The sequence below is a fragment of the Neolamprologus multifasciatus genome, chromosome 20 (genome assembly GCF_963576455.1).
Source record: "Neolamprologus multifasciatus chromosome 20, fNeoMul1.2, whole genome shotgun sequence".
In the NCBI taxonomy this organism is placed as follows: Eukaryota; Metazoa; Chordata; class Actinopteri; order Cichliformes; family Cichlidae; genus Neolamprologus; species Neolamprologus multifasciatus.
In genome coordinates, this window is record NC_140458.1 from 12,597,500 (window position 1) to 12,624,847 (window position 27,348).

The 27,348-nt window shown below is 40.9% G+C and overlaps 1 protein-coding gene across 5 annotated transcripts in view; it reads right to left on the minus strand.

Annotated features, from left to right (window-relative positions):
• iqsec1a (IQ motif and Sec7 domain ArfGEF 1a) overlaps positions 1 to 27,348 on the minus strand; it is a 96,919-nt gene that overhangs the window by 37,050 nt on the left and 32,521 nt on the right. The window contains exon 1 of one of the 5 annotated variants that reach the window (XM_085144916.1): positions 14,191 to 21,512. The exons of 2 other annotated variants lie outside the window; for them this stretch is intronic. In XM_085144916.1, the coding sequence (XP_085001042.1) occupies positions 14,191 to 14,309 (119 nt within the window). In that variant the 5' untranslated portion in view covers positions 14,310 to 21,512. Of the gene's footprint in view, positions 1 to 1,952; positions 21,513 to 27,348 lie in introns of those variants that run through there. 2 more of the 5 variants (XM_085144919.1, XM_085144918.1) reach the window with 2 other exon arrangements.

The following is a 27,348-nucleotide window of genomic DNA, read 5'->3' on the forward strand; positions in this document are numbered from 1 at the left end:
CACCTAGTTAACCTCACGTTCCAAGTATTAAGGTCCTCTTTACCTATCACGAAGCGCTGCAGGTTCGCATCGCAGTTCAGTCAGAATACACTCCGCAGAGTTTCCTTTCAGTACTCTGTCCCGTGAAAATCCACTGTGGATTGAGGAGGCATCACTGAAAAGCTCCAGATCCACAGACATTAAATAAATAATGCTCCCGTCTTCACACACTTTGACATAGAAACAGCGAGATCAAATGCTCCCTGGTGTCTACAGTGTCACAGCTAAAAGAGTCATGATGTAATCAGACATGCATGCATCGCCTAAGCAAAGCAAATGGTTATCAATAACCCATTCGCGAAGGATCCACCTACCTGTGCTGTTTATTTTTTCTTGGTTATATTCATAATTTAAGGAGTAAGAACTTATTTGGGGTAGGTTCTGTCTAAAGAATTACACACATGGCCAGCTAATAAATATCTTTACAAATATGCACTGAAGTTTGTCACATTTTATAATGAATCTTTAGTGTATAAGGTTAATGTTTATTTAAATAAATGGTAAATAAATAATCACTACACGTCTTACTCCACAAGGATTCTACTGCACAGACACTGAACTACAATGCGCCAAGAATGCATGTGACCTTGAGAAACATTTCAAGCAGCCTTGAAAATAGTCTAATATGAGCGACTGCTCGTCTGTGGCACACACAGCTGTTTATGTGCAAATGAATATAATCCATGCATGACACTTGTGCAAAGAGATCCATCAGACATGACAATTTGCAGACAATACAATTTCTGCATCAGTGTAACTTTGAAATCCAACCTCTATCATGTAGATTAGGTCACAAACAGCAAATTGGCTTTTTTTAAAAGAAAACTCTTCTTGAGTGCTTAGCAGCACAAACAGAACCTAAGGTCATATACTTTAGATTTAAATCTTCAAGAGTTCAAAATTAGATACATGTTTAAATATAAATTAACAACTGATATTCTTAGTTCGCATTTTGTGGACAAGCGCCCACATTCTAGGTTCCAAGTTTTCAAGTTTGAACATGCTATGACTGTCATGGAGACTTGTCATTGTGAAATGGCCTGATTATTCATGCACCGTCATATATCGCAGGTAGGCTCGGAGACGTTAGGATCAGGGCTGTGTGGGGGGTTCGTCATCTGCTGCAAGCCTCCTTTTTCCTTATTCTTCACAACAGTCCTTTATGATTGGTGGTGTATATCCGGGCCAATGAATGAATTTCAGTGACTTCTCCCTGATGTGAAAAGATAGCTAAAAATCAAAACTTCCCAAACTTCCTGTACGGATAAAGACTGGAATCTTTGTTTTGCCAGTCGGTTAGGAGCATTTGAAATTCATTTTAAGAGACACAAATCAAAACTATTATAAAAAGGCCTGTTTGACTGAGGTCATATGAACACCTGAGAATACTTGCAAGCTTTATAACCAGTTTGCCAGTTGAATATTAATAAAAAAGACACAATGAAAAGGTCACTTAGTATTAAAATCCAATCACTATAGACTGAATAATGTAAGGTGGAAAAGAAGATCTTTTCTGAATGTTGGTTTTTGTGTTCATTCCCAAAGTGATGTGTCAGAGGACATTTCTGTTGTAGTCCTATGGCAAGGCAAAGATAAGGGAAAGGACTTAAAGGAGATAGAAATAAAAGAAAGACAGATTCTTCTTAAGTCTTTATTATTAAAGGCATGTCCCTGATAAGGTAAACTGTCAAGTAAGACCTTGAAAAGTCTTGACTGCTTCCAGTCTGCTCTATTCTGCTTTGTGATAGTATATTTCCATAGTTCTAGAAAGGAAACCACCGAGCATATAGACAGGAATGTTATTGGATTAGTCAGAAATATCTGCACAGACTGCTGTGGTCAGTCGGAAAGACAACCATCACTTTTCGGAGGCCCCTGCCATCCGCAGTGGTCAATGCCAGATGGTCTCCTACCTTATAGTTCGGCTGGATATGCAGTACTTCCACATGGCATTCCAGACGGCAGTGACATCACCAGAGGCATCAGACATGCCCGAAGAAAATGTACATGGCAGCAAGAGGAAGTTTAAAAAAAAAAAAAGTTAAAAAAAAAAAAACACAACAACTACAGCAACTCCCCTTAAATGAGCCAGAAGAAGAACAGTCTGTGCTCACTCCTTCCTCAACCACAAATTACACCCCACATCCTTCACTTTCCATAGAAAACCCACAGAGAAGTTCATTCTTTCGCTGCTAAAGTTACTTTGTGTGTGCCTTTTCAAAGTTCTCCTCGTCCTAGTTTGTGTAAGGCTCAGAGTTGCTGCTCTTGCAAGCTGCCTGATGACCAAGTAAGGTAAAGGCCCAGCATGTATAGCAGAAGAAAATCATCCCTCTTTTTAACAAAAGCTCTCCACCCACAATAAACCGCGCACCAGTCCTCTCTCTCTCTCTGTCTCTCCCTCTCTCTGCAGACACCCCTCTCTGCTTTTTGTTACTTTTTCTTCAGTCCAATGAAATCTTTCACATATCTGCTGCTCCCAAGATGCATGCTCCCCAGTGGTGATGGGCTGGGCCTATGTCATGTGTTTCATGGATACTAGTTTATGTGGACATGCCTTTTAATGAGAGAGAGAGAGAAGGAGAATGTGAGCAAGAGAAAGAGAAGTAGATGAAGAGATAGAGCACGAGAGCTTTTTGTGCCTGTCTACATGGTAATACTTCGGCAAGCATCCAACAATCACACTGCGCTCAATGGGAAGGCCACGCTGGAGAGAGGGTGAACCCCAGTTCAGCAGCTGGGAGAGGCTGTTTTGAGTTACTACACTGACATTGCTTTAACAACACAGGCTGCTACACTGAAGCCAGTGCAATGTAATGAGTTACACCCAGTGACCAGCATATTCCAGTAACTCTGTGGGATTAGACACATAATGAGTTGCTTGCAGTTTTTGGAAAGAAAAATACACACACAAGTGTCCTAAATAATTCCAAACAAACCACTGAGTCATAAAAGTAAGAACAGCTGTTGATACAAGAGTTTGCACTAAATAAAGCACTACGAAACATCGGCTAAAAAAATCGATTATAATAGAACGCATAAATGATAAAGATGCACCTAAATCTGGGGGATTCCCTGAAGCCTACATTCACAGTTTCCTGCTAAATCCACGATGCATTATTAATGAATCATGGACATACTGTGTCCTAGCCTTCAGAGTACTAATGCCAAAGAAAAACTGCGTGTTTATATACATACAGAGATTCAACAGAAGGCAGGTGCATCTGATTTTTACAGGTCCTTGATCAGCGTCATCACACTGCAGCTTGCTTCTGTTTGAGACATCAAACAGCACGATGGGATGTGCATAAAGGAAACCTCTGCACACATACGTGGTTAGATCTCTCTGGTGTAGCAGGGGGATAATGGCGCAAAAAAAAATATTGCAGTCTTTTTCTGTGCAGCTCTAAAACCTTGCGCCTAAATTATACTGTTTAAAAGGGAAAGTAATAATTTTGGGAACTAGTGTCTGAGCCTAAAACTGCTGCTTTAAATACTTCATAACTGGACATCAAACAAATAATAGACCACCCCTTACAGCATCTTTATCATTATGGAAAATATATCCATTTGTATTTTTCTATTCTACCTAAAGAGATAATGGTGATTTTCTATTAAAAAATGGGTCGATGGGCTAAACTTGAAGGATATGTGGGATATCAGATATTACAAAACACATTTTTTTTATGATTTCAGCAGAGTGGCAGAGAGAAGATGTGGGCATAAATTAAGATGAGTATATACCTTTAAACAGAAGTGGAAGCTTTGAAACATGAGTCTTAAAACTTGTTCAATTTAACAGAAATTAAAACATGATTGTCAAGACTGAGCAACTTGTAAGCTTAGACTCACTGCTGGGATTTATGAATTTAAATGTCATCAAGGACACTTAAATCAAGTCTTAGGTGAAGTTTGGCATTTTGAGGTGAAAACAGAGCCAAATTTCATATAAGCTAAAACGCTAGCCTCATCAATCATGCATAGATTGCGCTGTAGGTGAAAGGTGAACAAGATGAGGTCCCAGTGGGACGGAGACGAATAGATTCAGTGATAGCCGCGAGATCAGCCCACTCTTTTCAGCTGTGCCAACACTAAACAGACACTGACAAGACAGTTACTTAACCAAGCATTTCAATAACAGCTGTAACCTCGTTTGCTGGAAGAAATGGATAATGGTTAAACCAGCTCACTCTCCCTTGAATTATGACTTTCAACATGAGAACCACTATGTCAGCAAGCAGAGCTGAGCACTAAAGCAGTTTTTCTATCAATTAGATGTTCTTTATGAAGTAAGTCGAGGGTTGGTTTTAACATATTGAACTGCTTGATGTTGGGACTACTTCAGCACAGGTAGCAACATCAACAAGCTGCGAGCGAGCTGTTCAAAACACGTAGCACTTGCAACTGCAAGAAATTATTAAGCCAAACATGAGCGGCTTCAAAACATACCTTTTATAAAAGTTGTTGTGTGGGTGCAAACACAGCACATGCCAGTAATCCAGGCAAAAAGCTTTGAACTTCCACATCCTCACGTCAAACAGTCAAACGGTTGAACAGCTGTGGAATCGAACAACATTAAAAGGCACCATGGCACAAGCAGAGGAGCAACCAGTGAATCCCAGGCATGGACGATAAATCTGTTCTCCTCTGGAGCTCCAGCTTTGCCACTGCCACTGGATGGCAGCCTGAGTGGTTTTAACCCGCCCAGAACAACCACATCACTTCTGGACCTGTCTCAGTCATCGCCAAACCCAGAAAGCCAGGCCTACGAGGAACCCTCTGGGACTGATTTGGACCAAGTATTAATGCTTGGGTTCCACCTCCCAAAAATAATCTCTATATTAGCTGCTTCTGCTTCGTTTTAACTCTTATCCAGGTCAACCGTGTGTCCTCTGTGCTGGTCCCTTCACACAGTGTGTCAGCCTTGGATCCTCAGAGACATCATGCCTGCATCCAATGCTCTGCATCGCTCCAGCAGGCACAGGTAGTGGAATGTGTAGGAACGCAGATAGGAAGAGGAATTCCAAAACTCACTCATCTGTGTTTGAACAGCACATACTCAACAGGAATCTTCTTCTGTCTTCTCCCGCTGCAGGAACAAACTTTCCTATGAGGCAAGAGACCGGATTTTTTCTCTCACTGCCAACATGCATTCAGTAATGCCATCTACTGCTCCTGTTCTCCTTCTTCCAGCTAAACCCCAAACCTTTGCTGTCCTCCTATCTCTGTCTCCTGCTCCTCATCCTCTCCCTCTTACTCTGTCTCTCTCTCCCTGTTACAGCCGCTGCCATCCACACAGGACCTCCCAGAAATGTGCCGATTTTGGTTGCTGGGCAACACTACCGTACTACTGAAGCTTCAAATGGAAGCTTCGCAGAGCAGCCAGTGATTGGTCGGCTTTTCAGCGAGGAGGGACTGCTGCAATGTTGTATGACCACATAAGTTTATATGCATGCTTTGTTAAAATAAATATGAGCTTCAAGGTTTCTCCGATTTTTGTCAGTATAAAGAAATTCTCGTATTTTTTTAGACTCTTCAAGGTCATAGAATCATCATAAAAACCATAAGTGTGCCTAGATTGCTGGAACAAATGTGAGATTATATTCAATAAAATGATTCATACACTCTAAGTAAGATATGAATGGTGCATTGGCAGACCTATTCAGAAAGAATGTACTAAAGGAAGAATGGATTTCAGGTGCATAAATAAGGCCGGCATATTATACCCTCATAGATAAGTTTGTGCTCATGTGCTGCAGGTCCTTGTAGAGCTATAAGGCTTAAAACGTTGCTCTCCTTTCTGTCAAAAGGGGGTTTTGCATTTGAAGAGAAGCACAGAGCTGTTCTTTCTCTGCCTGAGATGCAGTGCCACGCTGCAGTGCCATCCAGTCCCAGCAGTCATGGGAAACGGGCGTGGAAGGGCCTCTCATCAATATTCAGCCATTGTTTATGTCCAAACACACAAACACTCAAAATGCCACATATTTACACAAACAATTAAACTCACGTATGCAATTACAGACAAACAAACACGTGGAGTAATGTTCACATTTACATATTAATATACTAATTACTATAGTTAGATCTGTTTGGGCTGAGGAGTCAATCACCACATGACTCCTTTCACACAATATGGGCTTCATGTCCGCTTTCCCAAGCCAAGATATAGAAAGACCAGAGCAGGACAAAGGCTTTAGTGGGAGCCTATGTGAACAGAAGGGAGACTGAGGAATTAATGAACCTAAGCACCATTCATCAGGCTTTTGTCACAACTTAGGCCTCCTGATTTACACACATCTCACAGAAAAATCAGCAAATCTGTGCTCTTCCTGTCAATTTACTTCAGCGAAAGCTGTAAGTGTAGAAGTGCGCTTACCCTCCTGTGTACATTACTGCACTCTGAATTTTAGTGGTTACACGGTTACATGTGACATTTAAAGCAAATTATCAGACGATACCTAGAGATGGAGACGACAATTAAGCTGTAGGTAAAAAGCGTGTATCTGCACTTAACTTCTGTTCTTCTCACCATTTGGAAATGGTGATGGAAACCCCTTTTAGTTGTCCCTTTCTTTTTCACTCCAGTGGTTAGTGTATGTAAAAACCTCACTGCATTGTTAGCAGAACATATTACAGTCTGTCAAGGCAAAGAAGTACGACTCTTACAACAATATAGATGGCATAATAGTTTAGCGGCTCTGATTCAAGAGCACATGATTTGGGTATTATTATTTGGGGTTTTTTAGGACAAAGAGTTGAGTAAGTGCGTATACAAGTGCAACAGGCTGTAATTTCATGAGCAGATTGATGATTGTTCAAAATTGTAAGCTTAGGCACGTCCACATGTGTGGGGAGCAAAAATGTGAGAGCAGAGAACTGTTCTGCTAACTGTGGTCAAAATGGGTGCTTTTCACTATAAAGGCTTTTACTTTAAGTTTTTACCCTGTAAAACAATGTCAAGTGCATTTTTGCGCAGATCAGAGTCAAGAGCAGTAATCAACTGCATCGCCCCAAGTTACAAAAAAAAAAAAATAATGCAAGCCAAACAGCCAAAAATTGCTGGCGATAGCTCAGGAGCTAGGGCAGGTCATATGGTAATCGGAAGGTTGGTGGTTAAATTCCTGGCTGCTCCAGTCTGCATGCCAAAGAATCCTTAGGCATTCAGAATTGATTCAGAGTTGCGCTTGATGCATTTAGAGTGTGAATGTTAGATTGAAAGCACTTAGATGTAGAAGAAAGTGCTTGTATGAATGTGTTTGTCAGTGGCTGAAAGAGAAACATTGTATAAAAGCATTTTCATTACTCAAGTAGAGTGGAAGAGCACCAGATGAGAACAAGTCCATACACCACGGATCACACATGTGGACCAATATGCTGAGCCATCTACAGTACAAGCTTTTCCAATTTCTCTTTCTAAGGCTACGTCCACACGTACCTGGGTATTTTTGAAAACGCAAATTTTCTAAGCGTTTGCACCTTCGGTCCACACGTAAACGGCGTTTTCGGTCACTGAAAACGGATATTTCTAAAAACGCCTGCCAGGGTGGATACTTTCGAAAACTCAGTTTTTGCATTTACATGTGGACGAGAAAAACGCAGAAAACGCAGTGTCAAAGGTGTGCGCCTTTTTTGACGTCACACTGTGCGCCATGTTATTGTTTCGGTGAAATGAATTTCTACAATACTATTACTATTAATTGTACTCTCTGCAGTGTTTAAATGCTTACATATACACACACAGTTACTGTCCCTCCACACATACGACTCGGTTCTGCTTCTATGCCCCAGCTTTGTTTACTATTTCCCACTGAGGCTTCTAGACTTCTGATTGGCCAACATTTCTACACGGTTAGGAATATATCGCCACCTGTTGCTTTGGCATGTTCCTACCAGCGGAACATGTGGACGGGATTATTTTTTAAAACGAAAACAGAAAATCTCCGTTTTCAAAAATACCCGTGTACGTGTGGACGTAGCCTAAATCCTTGGCATTAATACAGAATAGTTCCCCCACTTTGCAGCTGTAACAGCTTCCATACTTCTGGAAAGGCCTTCTAAAAGATTTTAGAGTGTGTTTTTAGGGGATTTTTTGCTCATTCACCCAGAAGACCATTTGTGAGGTCAGATACCAATGTTGGCTGAGTGGGCTTGGCTCGCAATCTCAGTTCTGGTTTATCCTAAAGATGTTCAGTGGGGTATAGGTAAGGGGTCTGTGCAGACCAGTCAAGTTCTTGCAAATCAAACTCATTCAAACATGCCTTTATGGACTTTGTGGTGTCCCATTGCACAAAGTAAAGCTGAAACAGAAAAGTGTCTTAACTGCATTAACCACAAAGCTACAAACACAGAATTGTCAAAAGATTTCTTGATGAATGGAAGTATTAAGACTTCCCTTTACTGGAAGTAAGCGACACACCCCAAACCCAGAAAAACAACCCCATAGTGTTATCCTTCCTCCACCAAACTGTACAGTTGACACAAAACAGTCAGGCAAGTAACATTCTTCTGATATTTGCCAAAACTCAGACTGACCCATCAGACTGCAAGATAGAGAAGTCTGATTCATCACTCCACAGAACACGGTTCCAATGCTTCAGAGTGCAGCGGCGGTGTGCTTTGCATCGACTATCGAATGCTTTATGTCACAAGGCTTCAGCTGCTTGAGCTTGGACGCCTGTTACATGAAGGCCCAGGGACAATTTCTGTGGTGATGTTAATGGCAGAGGAAGCTTGGAGCCCTGCCGTTATCGAGTCAGCAGAGAGTTGGCGACCGCGCTCTGTAACTTTACATTTTTTGCAACTTCATGACCAAGTTGCTGTGGTTGCTAAATAGTTTCCACTTACAGCTGATCATGAATATCTAAGAGGGAAGAAATTCATGAACTGACGTATTGCAATAATGGGATCCTATTACAGTACCATGGTCAAATTTAGTCAGCTCTTTAGAACGATCTTCACAAATATAAAGCCAAATTGCATGGCTAGGTGCTTGATTTTATACACCTGTGGCAATAGGACTGAAATCACCTGAATTCAAAGATTAAATTCTGTGTGCCAACACTTTTTGTCCGTATAGTGCATGTAAAATAAAATAAAAAATATATAAATATTCCAAATCTTTCATGACTGAAATCCTCAGAGCACTGCAGGTGGATCAATACAGCCCACACTCTCTGAGATCAAAAAGGCTATAAAATACCTGTTCAACCATCAGTCTGAATACATGCCCTCATTTGAAAGGCCTTGTGACACGTTTTGTCTCCACTGTGCTGCTGAATTAAACTAGTGTAGTGATAAATGATGATACTGAGCACTACAGCCACAGGACCCCACTTCTCCCCCATGACTGCCACACTCAATCACTGATAAGGTTGCTTAAAGACTCCATGATGAGGGGAAAAAATATGGGGAAAGATGGTGGTTGCCTTTGCTAGTAGGAACCTGATAGGATGATGGCCTTTACCAAAACCATGCCAGGCCTTATAGCATCAGGAAAAAGCTAGATAAGCATGCATTATAATGACATAATTATACCCATCATTTCATTAAGTACACAGTTGATCCTGAGCTTTTGATTTATTTCTGTGTGAAGGACAGTCTGTCTGAATGAATATGTTAGAAAAGTTCACCCCCTGGTGGCAAATTTGGGTAACTTTCATATTTTAAAGGCTTCGAAGCCACAAAAGCTGATGTAATCGGAGCAACGAGGAGTCCGACAAGTTTGCCGATTCACTCAAGAATACATAAACAAATAAAACACCATGGAAGTAATTTCTTCCTAATTCATACCACATCACATAAGCAGGGCATCACTTAGATCTCCAGTGGCCAACTTCAATACTCTTCACAAAAGGATCCATTTTTAAATCACTACAAATGTATTTATTATAAATAGCAGCATAAAATTTAAGAGTGTGCCATGCAGCTTTTCTTCCCCATCTGTTTGGGATGCTGACGTCCTGAGCTCAGCATGTTAATTTCATTACAAGCAAAATGGAGACATAGAAGTTAAAGTGTCCAACTAGCATGACAGTTTATACTACAGGGCGGCTAATCTTATACTAAAGTTACAGCACAGTTTGCATGTGCACAAGCTCCTGTATCACACAGATTGTACAGTACAGCTGCTCAGCTGTCAGCCTGAAAGCAGCCATGCAGAGCATTAGCTGGATGGTGAAAAAAAAGGACAGAAGCAGAGGCAAAAGAGGGTGGGGAAGCAAAACCTAGAAGAATGAAAGAGAAACAGAGGATGAGCCATACTGACTGTAAATTCACTCCTCCAGTTTTTGTTTTGCATTGAAGCAGGAAAATCCAGACACAGTCATAAAGCAAAGCAAAAAACAAAAACAAAGTGGGGGAAATACTTTGTGGCTTCTGGAGGAGGATCTCACAGCTTTTAGTCTCTCTTAGCCATCCTGAAGCTGTGTTATAACCTTTGGGCTGGTAACAGAACTGCTATAGTATATGCACTTGTCCAGGATTTGTGAATGCAGGTACACTGCTTTGAAATGTTTAATATCCCTGATAGGATTAGCATGTCTTGTATGAAACAATGTAAGGCAGCATGAGCCACTTGGTAGGCACTGTGCAGAAAAGGCTTTAAGTGTGACAGTTACACCTTTTTTTTTTCCAATTATGAACAGAAAACCACGAAAGTCTCAATCAAAATGAAAAGACAACAGTAGTCAGTGATCGCTTGGTTTCGTTGTTATTATGTAACATTGTTGCAGACAAACACATCCGCATATCCATTTTTATTTTCGCTAAAGGAACAAAATGTTCTGGAGATGCATCCTTTTCTGAAGCACCCAACTCTCCTCTGTGCTGAGGCTTCTGACGGTGCCATTGGCAAAGGCAGAGGCTTATTATGGGCTGTTTCAAACCACAAATGCATCAGCACTAGCTACTCCCCTGAGGAAACTTCAACTCGCTGAGATGTGCCCGTGAGAGCCCCACAGCTCCCACTGGTTTGATCATCCTCACACATGGCTGACACAGCTCCAGCTGCAAACTCAGCCACTATCTCAGTGCCAGTCGACAGATGTCCAGCTGCTGACGTTTTAGTGTGCAAATGACAGCCTTTGAGCTGATTGAGCACAGCCAAGCTTGTGCCATTTCAGCGAAAACCAAAATGCTACTGTACTGCTGGTACATTACTGACTGGATGTTGAAGTATACTATGCACCTGCACCTTCAAAAAAAAAAGCAAAAAAAAAAAAAAAAAGCATGATATTTGTTTTCATATATTCTGTGTAGTTTCCTGCTAAAAACAATGCTGATGGGGTAAGAGGGGGAGTTATGAGGTGTAAATATCCTGTCAAAAATTAAGGACTGATGAGAACGCAATTGATCAACAAATACATTATATATTTAAGTCCTTGAGTAAATTAAAAATTGCCATGAGGGACATGGACACAGACAAAAAAAAAAGAACAAAGGGCTTTCATGAAGACAGGTTTGTACATACAAAGAGCACGTGCTTTAACAAGTGACTCACTTCCTGCTTTTAAGCATTATGCCCCATCAGCTGATGCCATGTGAACTGACAGCATGCTCGTCGTGCCTTGTGCTGGCAATGCATTATATGCAGTTGTTGTCTTATGCAATAGCTCCATGCATCTCACAGTTCCTGTCTACAGCAGAGGCATATTCAGAGCAGTGCTGGCAGTTGTCTTTGAGCTTGAGCCTCTGACAGCAAAGTGTGCTGGGTCTGCAGACTGAGAGAGCACGCAAAGTGGAGGAATGTGGCGTCACTGCCTTACCCCCTTGGTGACGCATTCTCTTTTTCATCAGCATTGGCGTCACTTGATCAGGGGGCAATGCATTTAGAACATCTAGTAACAGGGATTGGCAATCTGTTAAAAATTAATTCACTCCACAAATGCCCTCCAAGAATGCATGGCTCATCTCAACGAAAGATAAAGCCAGTTGATGCTTATTACCTGCCTTGTCCGTGAAATGTTGTATATTCGGTGCACTGCAGAATATATGAGAAAGTGATTCTGAATTCCAAAAAATAATCCATGGACAAAGATCACACCTTCTGGATGCGAATGTTACGGACAACAGTAATACCAGCTCAATTGATTTGTCACGCAATCTCGACTCCAACACATGCATTTTTTATGATTTAAAAAAACAAAAATAGTCTATTATTAAAAAGCAACAACTCTTTTTGTGCACACGCTAAATAAATAAGTACTGAATAATGTGGCTGCTCAGCTTTTCTGGTGCAAAGTGACTACTGATTTATGTCCCTTAAAACAACCCGTGTCAGTGTGAATATGATGTAGAGTAAATGTTTTGCATAAAATGCCTTCTGAAAATGCCTGAATTATTCTTCTTTAAGTTTTCCTTGCAAGAATATTATATATACAGGAGCCAAAACCAATGCATGCTTGTTCCACTGTACTCAACTGAACAAATTACACTTTGTGTATGATGGTGTATTCAGCTCAAGACAACCTCTGCATCCCTTTAGGGCAGGAAAGTCTTTGGTGAAACCCAGGACATCATCATCCTTTTGGCATTCCACTGCTGCAGGGACAGCATCGGAATTCCAGAGTGAGATGGGCGGCTGCCAAATACGATGAAATGACATTTACAACACAACATGCTTGTCCAACTCCAGCTCCTCATTAAAGGAGTATTGAACAGACATTGTGATCCTCAGTTTGTTTGACAGACACAAAAGTCACAAGCATTAGTGTCAGTCAGCAGTACATCTTCTCAGTCTCCAGACAACAATAACCACAATTTGCACAACACTTCCACTTTCCTGCTGTCTGCTCCTCACCCAGGTCATGTGACAGTCTTTGGTTAAAGATTTTACTTGGAGCTGAGAGGGAATGAGGATGAAAGAAATAAGCGACCATCTCTGAACACAACTGCTTAATATGCAACAACAAAAAACAGAAATGCAATTCAAAGTTAAGCATAAAATTACAAAATTGTAATTATGAAAGAAACTTTAAAATCTGAGGAGTGTCCATATTTACTAATACGGGCTGAACAGAAACAAGGCAGAGATTAAATCTACTAAATGGCAGTGCCAGATTGCCTGTGAAAGACTCAGTGGAGACCCATGAAGGTCTCATATTCATTAAGATGACGGATACCCATGTATGGTATTAAATCCTGACATGACAGGGTAATACAGCTCAGCGTTATGCATCAGTTAGTAAGTACATGTGTGAAGTTCAAGTACATGGTTACACTCAAAGGGTTGTAAGGAAATCAGAGGGTCTACAGTGATGCAGCAAAGACATGCTTTAAGAGGGAAAACAAACCTGAAGGTCCCTCTGCAGAGAAATAAGGCAGCGAAATGCTTATTCAGCTGATGTGTTTATGTGCTACACAGCAGAAGAGCACATGTAAAAAAAATGTGGAGCGCAACAACAACAATACTATTATTTTGCTTCAAAAACACATAAGACAATTTTGTCTCTCTTTCATTACAGTAGAATTCACACATAATTTACTGAAGCAGAAATGCAAGCTTTCCACACAGACTGTAGGACTCATCGCCATCCCAAAAATAACAGCTTAGACCCAGCCGCATTTTACACACACACACACACACACACACACGCAATGCCACATACACAGACACACTATACAAAGCACACACAAGAACACACTGACACCCTCAAATATACAGCAGAAGCTGTGAGGAACTCATGTGCCCAGTACGAGCTGTCACAGCATCATCCAGAAATGAGTCATGTTTCCCAGCCACCAGAGGCTCTAAAACCATTATTCACATGACTCTGTTGTGCTTTCTGTTATAATGGCAGACTCAAAATACCAAACAACACATAGGTTTTATCAATTTACATGGAGCCACATGGCATTAACTCATCTTGCTGAAAACTGAGAATGTCATTCAAACAAACGTATGGTCCACCTCGCCGCCCCTCCCCAGGAGAGACGTTGTTTACGATGAAGGCTCAGGAAGGGAACACAAGAGGACGAAGCAAGGTCCGGATGCCATAGGTGACTCAGCATGGACACCGGAGAGGTAGACACCCTGTATTCCACCGCCACCCACTCAACTGCTGTCTCTATGAATGGGAGCTGCATCAGTGCCGCCCAGGCAGGCGAGCCCGTCTGTCTGGCTATCCTGTCTGCATTCGCACAAAACATGTTACTCACATGTCGTAGAGCCGGTAACCCATGGCGGAGCCCGGTCTGCTTGAATGGGACCCGGGGTCTCTTGTTCTCCTGGGGTCTGTGCTGCTCACCACAGCGCGCCAAACACTTGGTTTGTCCATCCTGTATGCTGGTCAACGGGACTCGACAGTGGGACAGCGTGCGCACACGGGCTCACTCACATTCACACTCCCTCTCCCTCCCAGTCACAAACACGAGCTGCCAGAGAGCAGTGCGTGTGATGTAACAAGGAGACTCCAAGAGGCTGGCAGCTGGTGGGGGGCTAAGGGGGGTGGGGCTGATGGTGGAAGAGGAGGTGTGGGGTGGGGTCTTGTAGAGCTCTAAAGGAGATGTCTCGTGATAAGCCTCTCTTCCTCTTTTTCTTCTTCTTCTCTGTGATTACTAATTCTTTACTGATATCAATGCCAGGGGTGACTTCCACATTTAAAGGAAAGCAAGAAGACACTACCTCCTGGAGAGCTACTCGGAGATTTACTGGGATTTTATTGGCTCTCATATACAGAGAGGAGCCTCTGCGTACACCTCTCTCCACCCTCTTATCTGCTCTCAGTAGTACAGTCCTCAGCAGGGCTGTATGATTGGCTCCTTGGTCTCCATAGAAACAGGAGGATGTGTCAGAGGTAGGGCTCATTATCATGCCTTCTCTCTCTCCCCTCCCTCCCATTTTGTTTTCACTCCCTCTCTCTTTTACCATTTCTCTTCTTCTCACATACCCAACCCCTCTTCCCTCCCTCGGCATCTTTCTCTCCACTGGAATCAATGCACTTTTCTCTGTAGTGTCTTTCAAAACACACAGGGCTTTTCAGTCTAATGAGGAGTGGCGCAAGCAGGTAAAGATGCAGTATGGCTCTAGTTAATTATGTCTGCATAAAAAAATATTTTAAAAACTATGAAAGAACTAAGGAGATCAGTTCATGGATATATGACAAATATGGCAAATAATCATCTGAACAAAAGGTAAATAAGTTATAAATCATATTACTGCAGTTCATAACTTCGTAATTTCTGACACACCAAGTTGGGTATTAGAAACAACATGGCTTGCACAGATATTGCATCATGTGCAAGTAATTCCAAAACCAGACAGGAAGTGTGAACTAACAAGCAGAAATACAGTTATATTATGGAGAAAACTGAAGTTTGTTTGCAAAAATAAATCATAACAACCACAAGATGTACATGATGTACAGTGTGTCTTATTATAGCTACAATGTACCATGCCCTTAGGAAATACATGCTAGTGTTGTTGACTTGACACCCTCAACAGCATCCAAAGCGAGACTGTAGGTAGGGAGGATAGTGTGTATGAAGAACAACTCTCATTGGGACTTAATAAGGCTACACACACACACACACACACACACACACACACACACACACACACACACACACACACACACACACACACACACACACACACACACACACACACACACACACACACACACACACACACACGGTAGAATATAGACAGAAACCCAAAGCTTGTGGTTCAAAGTCCAAGAAGAATGTGTTTCATCATCAAAGTTAACCTCACTTCAATCCAGTGTCAAATTAGTGCAACCACTATGTTTGTTAATGAACATGTGCAGTGGTTAAAGATGTACGGCACGTCCATTATCTAAATTGCAGTCACACAAGCTGTGTATGCTGTAATTATTAAGAAAAGTGCAGATTTCTCAATTTCTGGCATGTCTTGAATTTGCGATTTATGAGTATGTGCATGGAAATCAAGTAATGTTAATCACAGTCAGTTAACACAGTCACAGTCACTGATCAGTTCATACCACTACACGGAAAACAAGACTCCCAAACAACGAATGACAAGAGTGTCAAATTTTCCTGGCTTGCAATGTGAGATTTAAAATTTAAGATTTAAATTTACATGTACCAAAGGAGACAGGCCTTAGTATAATGGCTATACCACAGTTTTGCTGTATACATCTTGTCACTTCCCAACATTGACAGCGATGGCAACCAGTTGAATGTATAAGTAATAAGAGCATTCATTTTAATAACCTCAGCACATGCTTCCGGTTCTCATCCAGGGCTCTGATGTTAGCAATGATATTAGTTCTACTTAACATTTTGCTAAATGTATTGAATATTGTACCATCTAACTCACACACTTAGTCATTTTTATTGTTGCAGTTTTGAACACATCTGATGTTAAATTTAACATTGGATTGATTGTGTATTTGTTCTTAGAATGAGGGGATGTTGCTCATCTACCTGACAAAGACTGGCTGGAAGATTCCAGGTGCTCAACTGTTCGGGGCCTTTTTTGTTGTATTTTTAAAATGTATAGCTTTATTTCCATTTCTAACTCAAAATACAGGGCTGTAATGTAAAATGTGCATTTATTAATTTTTTAACCAAACTGGCGTATATTTTAAACATAGTCAGTGTAGGTGTTTGTGGGCCTGGATGACAAAAAGGTACTTGGTGGTTGGAGGCTGATGGGAACGATGGTGAGTTTCATTCTGTTAAACAGCAAACCAAGAGCAGAGATTTAGTAGTCAGGGCACATACAGACCGAGGAGCACAGGGGCGAGAAAGATGTTCTTTAAACCTGACAAATAACATTAAATTCATGGTTACCATATTCAGCACAAAGGAGAGGTTTTCAGGCCTTCACAACGAGACTGAATTACAAGTGCTGAGGTTGATATTTCAGTTGCAATCTTATTTTATTGCCAGGTGTACCTTTGCACACATTAAGATATGCTTCTGTGCGACCTTTATGTACGATGTTGAATTTCCAGCCATAGACGGTACGCGGGATATTATGCAGAGGGCATGCACACAAAACCAGACACAAAGAATGCCAATATAAAATACGTAAACAGACAAGATATGAACACACAGGCTTTTATACAGGTCTGTCCTCTTAAAGTGGGGCACCAGACACATTCGTTAAATGTTACGAAGGCAAGTGAAGATGGAAATAGAGATGGTCACAGGACTGTCTTAGTGGATCATAAACAGCAAAGGAAAAAAAACAAATCAAAAGGAGCTAACTGAGTGTGCCTCATGTTCTTGCATGAAAGCTGAAAATAATTTAATTGACGGAAAATTAATCAGCACCGTTTATGCACAAACCTAAAACTCATTAGGCCCACATTCTTAACAGCACATATTGATTGATTTTTTTTTTTAAACTGTACCGACAATTGGAAGATTAAACCTCTTGTACTAATTGTGATTGACTTTTTTCTCCTCCTGTTGTTTAATGGTTCAACATTTTAGACAAATAATCACAATCATCACTGTGTACACTTCATCACTGATAATAATCATTAAGCTTCATCTTACACTAAAAATGTCTACTGCTGTACAATACTGCCATTGTCCAAATATGAAAAACCTGTTTCTCAGCTCAACTTTAAAGTTGACGTACAAACATAACAGACTGACAGATAACAAGTCCTCTCCATAAAGCAAGTTCTGCTTGGTTTAATGTCTTAAAAAAAAACTATGTATAAAACAATGCATCAACACATTTCCAGTGAAGTGCAATCTATTTTCTTCTCTTCTTCGGGTGACTAGGTGCCTCCTATTTCATCAAAACTGCACACTCAAAATGCAGTGCTACGCATGTGTCTGCACAATCTGTAAAAAGCACTGGTGGAACCGACTGTGCCAGCAGGAAGCCATATTTTGTCCTAAAATGAGCCGTCTCCTCTCATGAGATTTCAGCCCACTTCAAACAAAGACAAGCTGAGTGATGAAGAGCAAGAAGAGAGCGAAAGAGAAGACATTAAGCACAGCACTTAGAGCTACAGACCACACGGTGGCAGTGCACTACATCTTCTGCAATAAGATGTGACAGGATGTGATCAGTAAGCTTACTGATGCTGTCACTCATGGGGGTTTAGTGTTGCGCCAGATGTTACAGTGATGCTTAATTTGGATACATTAATCAAATGCATGTGCTTTTTAGCAATCTCCCTTTAAGAAAGAAGGCTAACAATGTATCAAAGCAAACCCATGAACAAAGATTATGTACTGTTTATGTACTTTCCAACAAAAAGGTACCATTAAAGTGAAAAACATCACAAAACTTGACGCTTCAGTCATTTCAGTTTTGTTTTCAGCTTTCAGTAATAATACTTACAAAAAAAAAAATACACCCATAGCTTTTTTGTTCCATAAAAACATTTTCCTAATCACAACAACTACAGTCTCAAAAGCTAGGAAAACTGACCACTCCCCTTTAGATGGGGACCTCTGCACAATGCTCTGGGGAAAAGAGGTGAGAGGGTTAGTTTGCCTGTGTTTTTCCATGCAACAACACTGCACATCCTCTCTGTAGTTCGCTGGCAGAGGGCACAGTGCTGTGCAAAGGCTCCTTCTGTCACTGACTTGGCCTCAAGCCTAAGAACATCAGAAGCAAAAGACAGACAAGCTTTTCATTGCAGGCCAAACAAAGAGCTGTCTCTCTGCCTCTAACTATGAAGTATAGACAAAGACATTACTTGACCCCTCGGGCCTCAGCTAAGGCTCATCACAAGTTTAGACTCCTCCATAAGCCGATGTCAGTAATACTGCTACAGCACTTGGTATATATACCTGATACAGCATGCAAAGGAAGACGTAGAGAGATCATTTATGGCACAATTACTAGTGAATTAATGTAAAATCCTACAAATTAAACTGACATATTTAAACATCATATGCAAGGGAAACTATATTGCTATATACTTTTTTATACTGTTCTAGGTGCTCACTATAAATAAGCACAAATTTAACAACTTTGGGGCTGAATTTCTTTATGTTTTATAATCAAATTTTGGAGAGGTGACCAGACAAATGGACTGTGTTATGAGTTGATGCCAAAAATAAGTCAGTTAAACATGTTTGTTTTTTATTTATTAATGTGCAATTAAAGTTGCCAATTCAAAAAGCATATGGCATGACCGGCCACCACCCATGAACAAACAGCTGTGCCCCGCTGTTGTTCGTTCTCTCTGCGAATAGAAGTTGTAAATGAGCAAGAAGGAACCAGCGTGGCTGCGCTCCACTTTAGCCGTGTCAGAAAACAAATAATGTAATATAACCAAGCAGCTGACCACTTTCTACACCGAGTTATAGACACTAGAGTGGAGGAAACCTAAGCTACCACTGCTAGCACTGATAAGATTAGCCAAATTGGAAATTAATGTGACACTGTGTGCATTTGCAGCATTATACACGGCACAAAAAAAAAAAAAAAAAAAATCAACCAACCAAAAAATATTTCTTTGGCCAATGTTTAACTTCCATGCATTTAATATTTGCTTAGATTTTCTGTTATTAGTTGCCAGGAACATCCATAGTTATAAGCTTATCACACAAATGAAAGGAAAAATAAACTGTTGGACTATGTCTGTGTGTATAGACAGAACAGGTATCAGCTCGGTTCAAGTCTGTTGACTGTGAAGGCCACAGCATATGATTTACTTCATCTTCATACTCAGATGGAGCATTGTCCTCCTGGAGGAGACCATGACTTTGTAATTATTAGCACGGATCCCTTTCTCTAAGGAACAAGTAGATCCAAACCACTGCAGCGAAATAGCCTCCACAGTATAACTAAAGCATTCATCTGTGTCTTCTTTTCATTTAAAAATGTTAATATGAAAAGTAGCATGATGCTATTACTTTTTTCTGTAAAGCTCAGTTACTTTTGAGAATATGTACTGCATGGTTCCATGTTTGTATACAGTATACAGTACACAGTATGCAATTACTGCATTTTGTGATAAAAATCCTGTTTAATTAGAAGTTTGTCTTACTGTAAGGTCACAAATTGCAAGATCTAAATCCACTTTTCTTGCTCAAGCCTCAATTTCCACCAATTACAGCACTGCTTGACTCGCATAGTAAAAACAAGTAGGAAAGAAAACAATCCAGATACATGCAAATTTTAACTACGGTCAAACAGAGCGATACAGTATTTATTATCGTCATAATTGTAATGTACAGTTTGTCATTCATCTCCTCGCTTGCAGGAAATTTCACCCCCACACAAACAGATCATTCATCCAGCAGCAGCAATACTTTAATATCTTGTTTCACATGCACAGACAAATCCCTGCTCTTGAGTGGCAGAGCTGAAAAAGCAGAAGAGAACAAATGTTTCAGTCTTATTTCCTGGATAAGCTACTCCTTGCTCCTTCACCTCATCCCTGTGAGCTCTTCCCTCAGCTCGATCCGGGCGCTGATGCGGTGCTTTGGAATTGCAAATGCCTTGTATCAAACTGAGAGATAGATCTGAAACACTCCCAGTCTCTTTTGCCTGATATTAATGTTGCACGGAACTAATGAAAGGATAAGCTCTTTGAGGCAGTCGCACAGTAGCACTAATCTCTCACTATATCTAATTTAACACGGAAAGTGGCAGTGGGTAATACAGTGAAAGAAAAGCACTGGTTGAGGAAAAAAGGATGCTCTGACATGTTTTTTTCTTCTAGCTGGAGGTGCAGTGCTTGCACATGTACCACCTAAAGGCTCTCCAAATCACATTTGTGTCACACATGATTTTGTCTTGAAATGTAACACCTGTGCCCTGTCGCCGCACATCTGGGTGACTTTTCATTACTGCTGACAGGATGCATTTATAACAGACACATTGGATTTCAGTCATGCCTGAAGAATTGCAAACTCCTGCCTTTCTGAAGGGGAGCACACAAATACATTTTATTCTAATTAAACCACTTTTCCGTGCATACACATGTTGTACTTTCAAAATTATTTTCTCATCTGCTGAAAACACAATTTTTTTTCTTCTTTTTTTCTTTTTTAAAAACAAGAGCAGTATGTCATATCGTAGATCACGTCGTGGCAAATTATTAAACTATTATTAGGTTTTCTGGCTGATAAATGATTCAAGATTCAAGGTTTTAAGGCTACGACTGTAAGCAGAATGTGTGCTCATTTTAATAATGTCTTAATTTTTAATTGCAGCGTGGTTATTATGACTGTCAAGGTAATAGTGCATCCAATGGCAGGTCTTACCCTTGGAAACAGACCAAATAGAGACCGCACAACAAACACAAAATGTTAGGTAATATCTTTTTAAAAAGCTACTATGCCAACAGATACTTAATAATCTAACATGTTTAGAATTGATTTTGTTTTGTAATCAATTTAACCCTTAAAATTCTTATTAAATGAAATACATGTCACATTTTCCCAGAACCATTTCAAAATGCTCAGCATCTTCCCAAATAAATGAAACACGCTCAGTTTCCAAGGAATAGGCAGAAAATAATCAACAATGAATTAATTACTTTAAATGTTATTTCTTTCTCAAAACTCTCAAAAATTTTCAGTCAGCTATTTTATATAATTTAACTGATTGAAAACGAGTTTAAATCTAAAACAACAACAAAAAAAACTTACAAGTTTTCTGGGGTCTTTTTATACAACTTTTAGCAGTCCTGTATAGATTATTGAATTGAATTTGCTGCAACATTAAAACCACTGAAAGGTGAAATGAACAACATTTGTGACCTTTAAGATGCTGTTAGCTGTTACTTACTTACCGCCCACCCACAGGGCACCCCCGGACGTCCTTTTCTAATTCCCCCCAGTGTCAGAGCTGTTTTAGTCACAGAGCAGTATAAGCATCTACACAGTATAAGTCAAGTTTTTATTGCTGTGTGGGTGATATGTATAAATCATCTGTAATTCTTGATGGGGAACTCTACAAGAGAAGCTTTGTGTGATAATATTTAAAATAAACCTTATTTATGTTATACTGGATTTTGCAGCTTAAATTATCCGGTCGCAGCAGATGGCCGCCCCTCCCTGAGCCTGGTTCTGCTGGAGGTTTCTTCCTGTTAAAAGGGAGTTTCTCCTTCCCACTGTCGCCAAAGTGCTTGCTCATAGGGGGTCATATGATTGTTGGGTTTTTCTCTGTATCTATGAAGTGCCTTGAGGCGACTTTTGTTGTGATTTGGCGCTATATAAATGAAATTGAATTGAATTGAATTGAAATTGAATCCACAGCCTGAAATAAGGTGTTAAGACATGTTTTTCCCCCCACACATGCTATACCTCACAAGTAAAAGACAACAGTGAGAGGGTGAGACTACTCACCACTACTCAAAGTTTTGTTAATGTCTAATATGAGCATCCACCATTTTTAAAAAGAGTTAAGTCCACACATTATGGGCAACTGTCAATAAAAAAAAAAAAAGGAAAAGCAAAAGAAGAAAAATAAAACAAAACCCCACAATACACGCTGCCAGGCAAACTACGGCCCACAACGAAAAATCCTCTCCTGCACATCCTAAAGATTCTCACTAGGGTTAAGGTCCGGATTCTGTGGTTTTCGTTCCACATTTGAAATCATATCTCATGTTCCCTGAACCACTCTTTCACAATTTGAGCCTGATGAATCATGGGAATGTCATCTTGCAATATGCCTGTGGCATGGAAAAAGAAAATTCCACTGATGGAAAAACCTGGTCATTCAGTATATTCAGGTAGTCAGCTGACCTAATTTTTTGGCACATAATGTTACTGAACTGAAGAAACCCCAGATCATAATAGTGCCCCCACAGGCTTTTACGGCAGGCGCCAGGTATGATGGTGCGCATCACTTTGTCTGCTGCATCCATCACTCTAGAACAGGACTCATTAGGCCACCTGACCTTTTTCCTCTACTCCTGAGTCCAATCTCTATGATCACTGATGAGTGGATTACTTCAGCTCTTTAGCTCCAATACCCCAAGTTCTCTTTACATTGTATGCATGGAAATATCCTCACTTTCACTATTAAACATGGTTGTGAGTTCTACAGTGGATTTTTTGTGATTTGATTTTACCAAACATTTGAGAAAATGCCAATCATGATTATACAAGTTTTTTTCCCAACCCATTTCTTCCTCGAAGGTGAAGGTTCACGACAGTCTTTCCAGATTTGCATAATTCTTTGGACAGTTTTTAATCGAACTGAAGTGTCATTGTCTACAATCTACTTTCAGATGCTCCACATGGAGTCACCACAGTAGATAGATCTGAATGTTTCATTTGACAGATTTTCTTTTCTGTCTGTCCTCCTGGGACTAAATGCACAATCTTTCACTGTTAGGTGAATGTAACCATATATATGACAGAAAATAAGAAAAATCATAAATGCTCCCCATTATGAATGAGTTAGAGTGAAAACATAGCCATAACATTCACAACCGACAGCTTGCCAGGCTTTATAGCACAGCATCGCAATCCTTGAAAACTGTTTATGTGCGGCATGGCTGCCTGCATGCGAAAGTGACAGCACACATACACAGATCAACCACACAGCCATATACACATGCGTGCATCTTGCCCAAAAGCATTAACTGCAAAACTGAGTCAAGTGAAAGGCACATGGCACAACAAAAAGCATCAAATTCTGCTCTGCTACTTAGAGTCAAAGCAACTTATTACGAACCAAATGGCCCGCGTTTACTTCTAAATCAAAACTGTGTGTTTCCAGCTATGCAGCTTCAGAGCGCAGCGTGGAGCCTGTAATTAACTCTTAAGAGAATGTGATGACGAAACAGAAGCTGGGAACTTCAAAGAGTTTTCTCAAGAGTTCAAACACATTAAGGTAGTGGGCCTTCTATTTCACAGGCCTATTAAATCATTGCACAGATGTAATTTCCCATCTGGTGGAATCAAACCTTTTCAATATTGACGGGAGTAAAGAAAAAGAACCAAAAAAGAAAGCATTAAATAACAGTCTGAATTTTATGGAGGGCGGAAGGCACTTTCATTGCTCCTTTTTTTTTTTCTCTTCCTTTTCTTTTTAAAAACCAGCACTAACTCTTGGACACAACTGCTCATTCATTTATCCGGGACTGTTTGCAGCCACATACAATAAATGTTTACTGCATCATTAAACTCCTTTCCAAATGACCACGGATACTGTCAAGGCCTTACAGAAGGGGAATGCTGCAATGAAATGCATGCAATAACAGTCATGATGCAGGGTTCATGAACCTACATATTGTCATTTTTCTCTGTATATGTCGCTTTGCACTATATTCACCCCTGCAGCTAGATCACAGTCTCCCGAGCTGCCGAGCTGCCTCCAGCCATCAGCAAATAAGACATTGGCTGCATCAGCAGAAGGTTAGGGTGGGGGTCTGCGATCCCAGGAAGAAAGGCCAATTTGCAGGAATCAATGAGCTCTGCAGTGAACGGAATCACAGGTCCTGTTATGAAAGTCATTTAACTTTATAATTATAATTAAAAACATAAAACCCCTGAATTAAATATGTACTAGTGGAGATCCAAGTTTAGGTGTTTTCTAAAAGTCAAATGCCAGATAATACAAACATCAAATTCAAATAAATGGACCAGTCCAGTAACAGCAAGTTTACAACCTACTGGTAATACCATGGGAGCCTTAAGAGAGGGGTGTAAACACTTCAGAAAGAGTTACACTTCACCATCCCACATTTACTTCTGCCCCTTAGCTATTAATCAAGTCAGATGGGTTGTTTTAATTGATGAGAGAAAAAGGGAGACACAGATACGCACCACAGAGTCAAAGGAGGTGAAAGATTACAGACCAGCAGATGTTATTTATTTATTTCTATTTGATTGAGTGAAAGAACAAAGAGAATATCTGGAGTAAAAAAAAGGGGGGGAATTAAAAGAGAGGCGTGAAGTGAGGAAAGCGTGAGAGGGAAGAGAGGCAAAGCATCTTGGGTAGTTAAAAGCATTCATTCAGCCTTGGGCTGAGCTTGATGGGTGCAGAAGAAGTCTTAAATCTGGACGGGACTGAACTAGAAGGCAGCTGCAGGCAATGAATACATGCAGCACCCAAAATCAGTTAAAACATGCTTTCTGTTCATGTAATTTACACATACTGAGGAAGAGAATGTGGTTTTTTTTTACCCCTCATTTCATGTGGTTGTCTATATTCCTATATTATAACATATAATGTGCTGCTTTTGTACCATTTTCTTTCAAGTTTCCGTCACATGCCTGCAGATGAATTTGGATTCTTTTCCCTCAGTAAACCGTATAGAGCAATGATCCTTTCTCACAATAAGCTGAGATCCTGCATCCCTATTGGACTGGCTGTATGCTCCAGTTTCGCTTTCTTAGTCTGATATAAACACACTTCCTGTTTTCACCTCTCCCACTCTACGCTCAACAGTCATGGGAGAGGAGTAGAAATGAAACAGCCACTAGTCTTTACAAATGAAACCAGAGCCACAGAAGAGACAGAAGTGGGAGAAATCGTTACAGAGGCGGAGATGGCAAATGATGAGACTGAAAGCTAAATATTTGGCTGTATTTTGAGTTTCAGTATATCGCTCACTAATAATAACAACTAGTTATTTAAAGCAGCGCTTAAAAATCATGTTGCGACATGCTACACAGGAGCAATACAATAAAACCAAGACTGAACAAAATAAAAACAAACTAGAGCTCCACTGATGTTTAAGACCAATGTGGACACAGATATTTGGTGATGTAAAAATCTGATATACTGGCAAATACTTTTTTCTTTCAGTCACACAAAATAAAAAAAGATTTCCCACCATTCGTTATGAACAGTTATTTATGTGTTTCTTTCTTTCTTATAATACAACAAGAAGTCACAGATTACTCTATTATTCTCTGCCCGATTGTGCTCGGATCAGCTGGTTGTTTTATTTGTCGTGTTGTCAACTTTTTTTTTTTTTTTTTTTTACATTTCATTTATTGGCCATTTTAAATAAAGCCAACATCAATTCTAATAAGTTGTACTGAGTAATGTACTGAGGAAGTAGACCATTCAAAGCAAGTGAAAAACTCAAATAAAATGTGTTTTAAGACTCAAAGAAAGACTGACTCGACTTAATTTCCTCTAGCAGGTCATTCCAGAGCTAGGAGTAAGCGATACACTCAGCCGGATGCTGTACAGGTAAAAGACAGGTTCTTTTTTAACCAACTTTAAGCCCAATTTGACTTTTCCATAAACCAAATGTCATTTTTTTACCATGGTTGCTGGGAAACTTTAACTTAATCTCTTTATAGTTTCATTTCTTAGGTTTAGTAAAGCCTGTTATCAAGTGTAAGTACTTTCACTTCTTGCTTTTATATGTAGAAGTAAAAACATTTTGTAGATAACAAAACAGTATAATTTAAAATTAATATGGAAGTCATCCATTTTCTTTTTGTGAATTCATCCCTTTAAAATAACTTTCTTTTTTTTTTTTATTAATGTAGTTATGTTTCCTCTAGCTCTCCTCCGTGAATCGCAACCTTATCGTGGTGGAGGGGTTTGTGTGTCCCAGGGATCCCAGGGGCTATGTTGTCTGGGGGCTTTTGCCCCCTGGTAGGGTCTCCCATGGCAAATTGGTCCTGGGTGAGGGACCAGACAAAGAGCGATTCAAAAGACCCTTATGAAAAAAAACACCGAGGGAACAGTTTACCCTGCCCGGGATAGGGTTACCGGGGCCCCGCCCTGGAGCCAGGCCCGGGAAGGGTGCCCGAGGGCGAGCGTCTGGTGGCCGGGCCTTAGTCCATGGGGCCCGGCCGGGCACAGCCCGAAGAGGAGACATGGGCCCATCCTCCCGCAGGCCCACCACCCGCAGGAGGCGCCATAGGGGTCGGGTGCATTGTGTGCCGGGTGGCGGCCAGGAGCGGAGGCCCTGGCGGACTGACCCCCGGCTGCCAAGACTGGCAATAGGGACATGGAATGTCACCTCTCTGGTGGGGAAGGAGCCTGAGTTAGTGCGTGAGGTTGAGAGGTACCGGCTAGATATAGTCGGGCTCACCTCTACGCACGGCTTGGGCTCTGGAACCAGTCTCCTGGAGAGGGGCTGGACTCTGTCTCAGTCTGGAGTTGCCCCTGGTGAGAGGCGGCGGGCTGGGGTGGGTATTCTAATATCCCCTCGGCTTGCTGCCGGTACGTTGGGGTTTTTCCCGGTGGACAAGAGGGTTTGTTCCCTGCGCCTTAGGGTCGGGGAACGGGTCCTGACTGTCATCTGCGCTTATGCGCCGAGTGGCAGTTCGGAGTACCCAGCCTTCTTAGAGTCCCTGGGGGGGGGGGGGGGGGGTGCTGGAAGGTGCTCCACCTGGAGACTCTGTTGTCCTGCTGGGAGACTTCAATGCTCACGTGGGTAACGACAGCGAGACTTGGAGGGGCGTGATTGGGAGGAACGG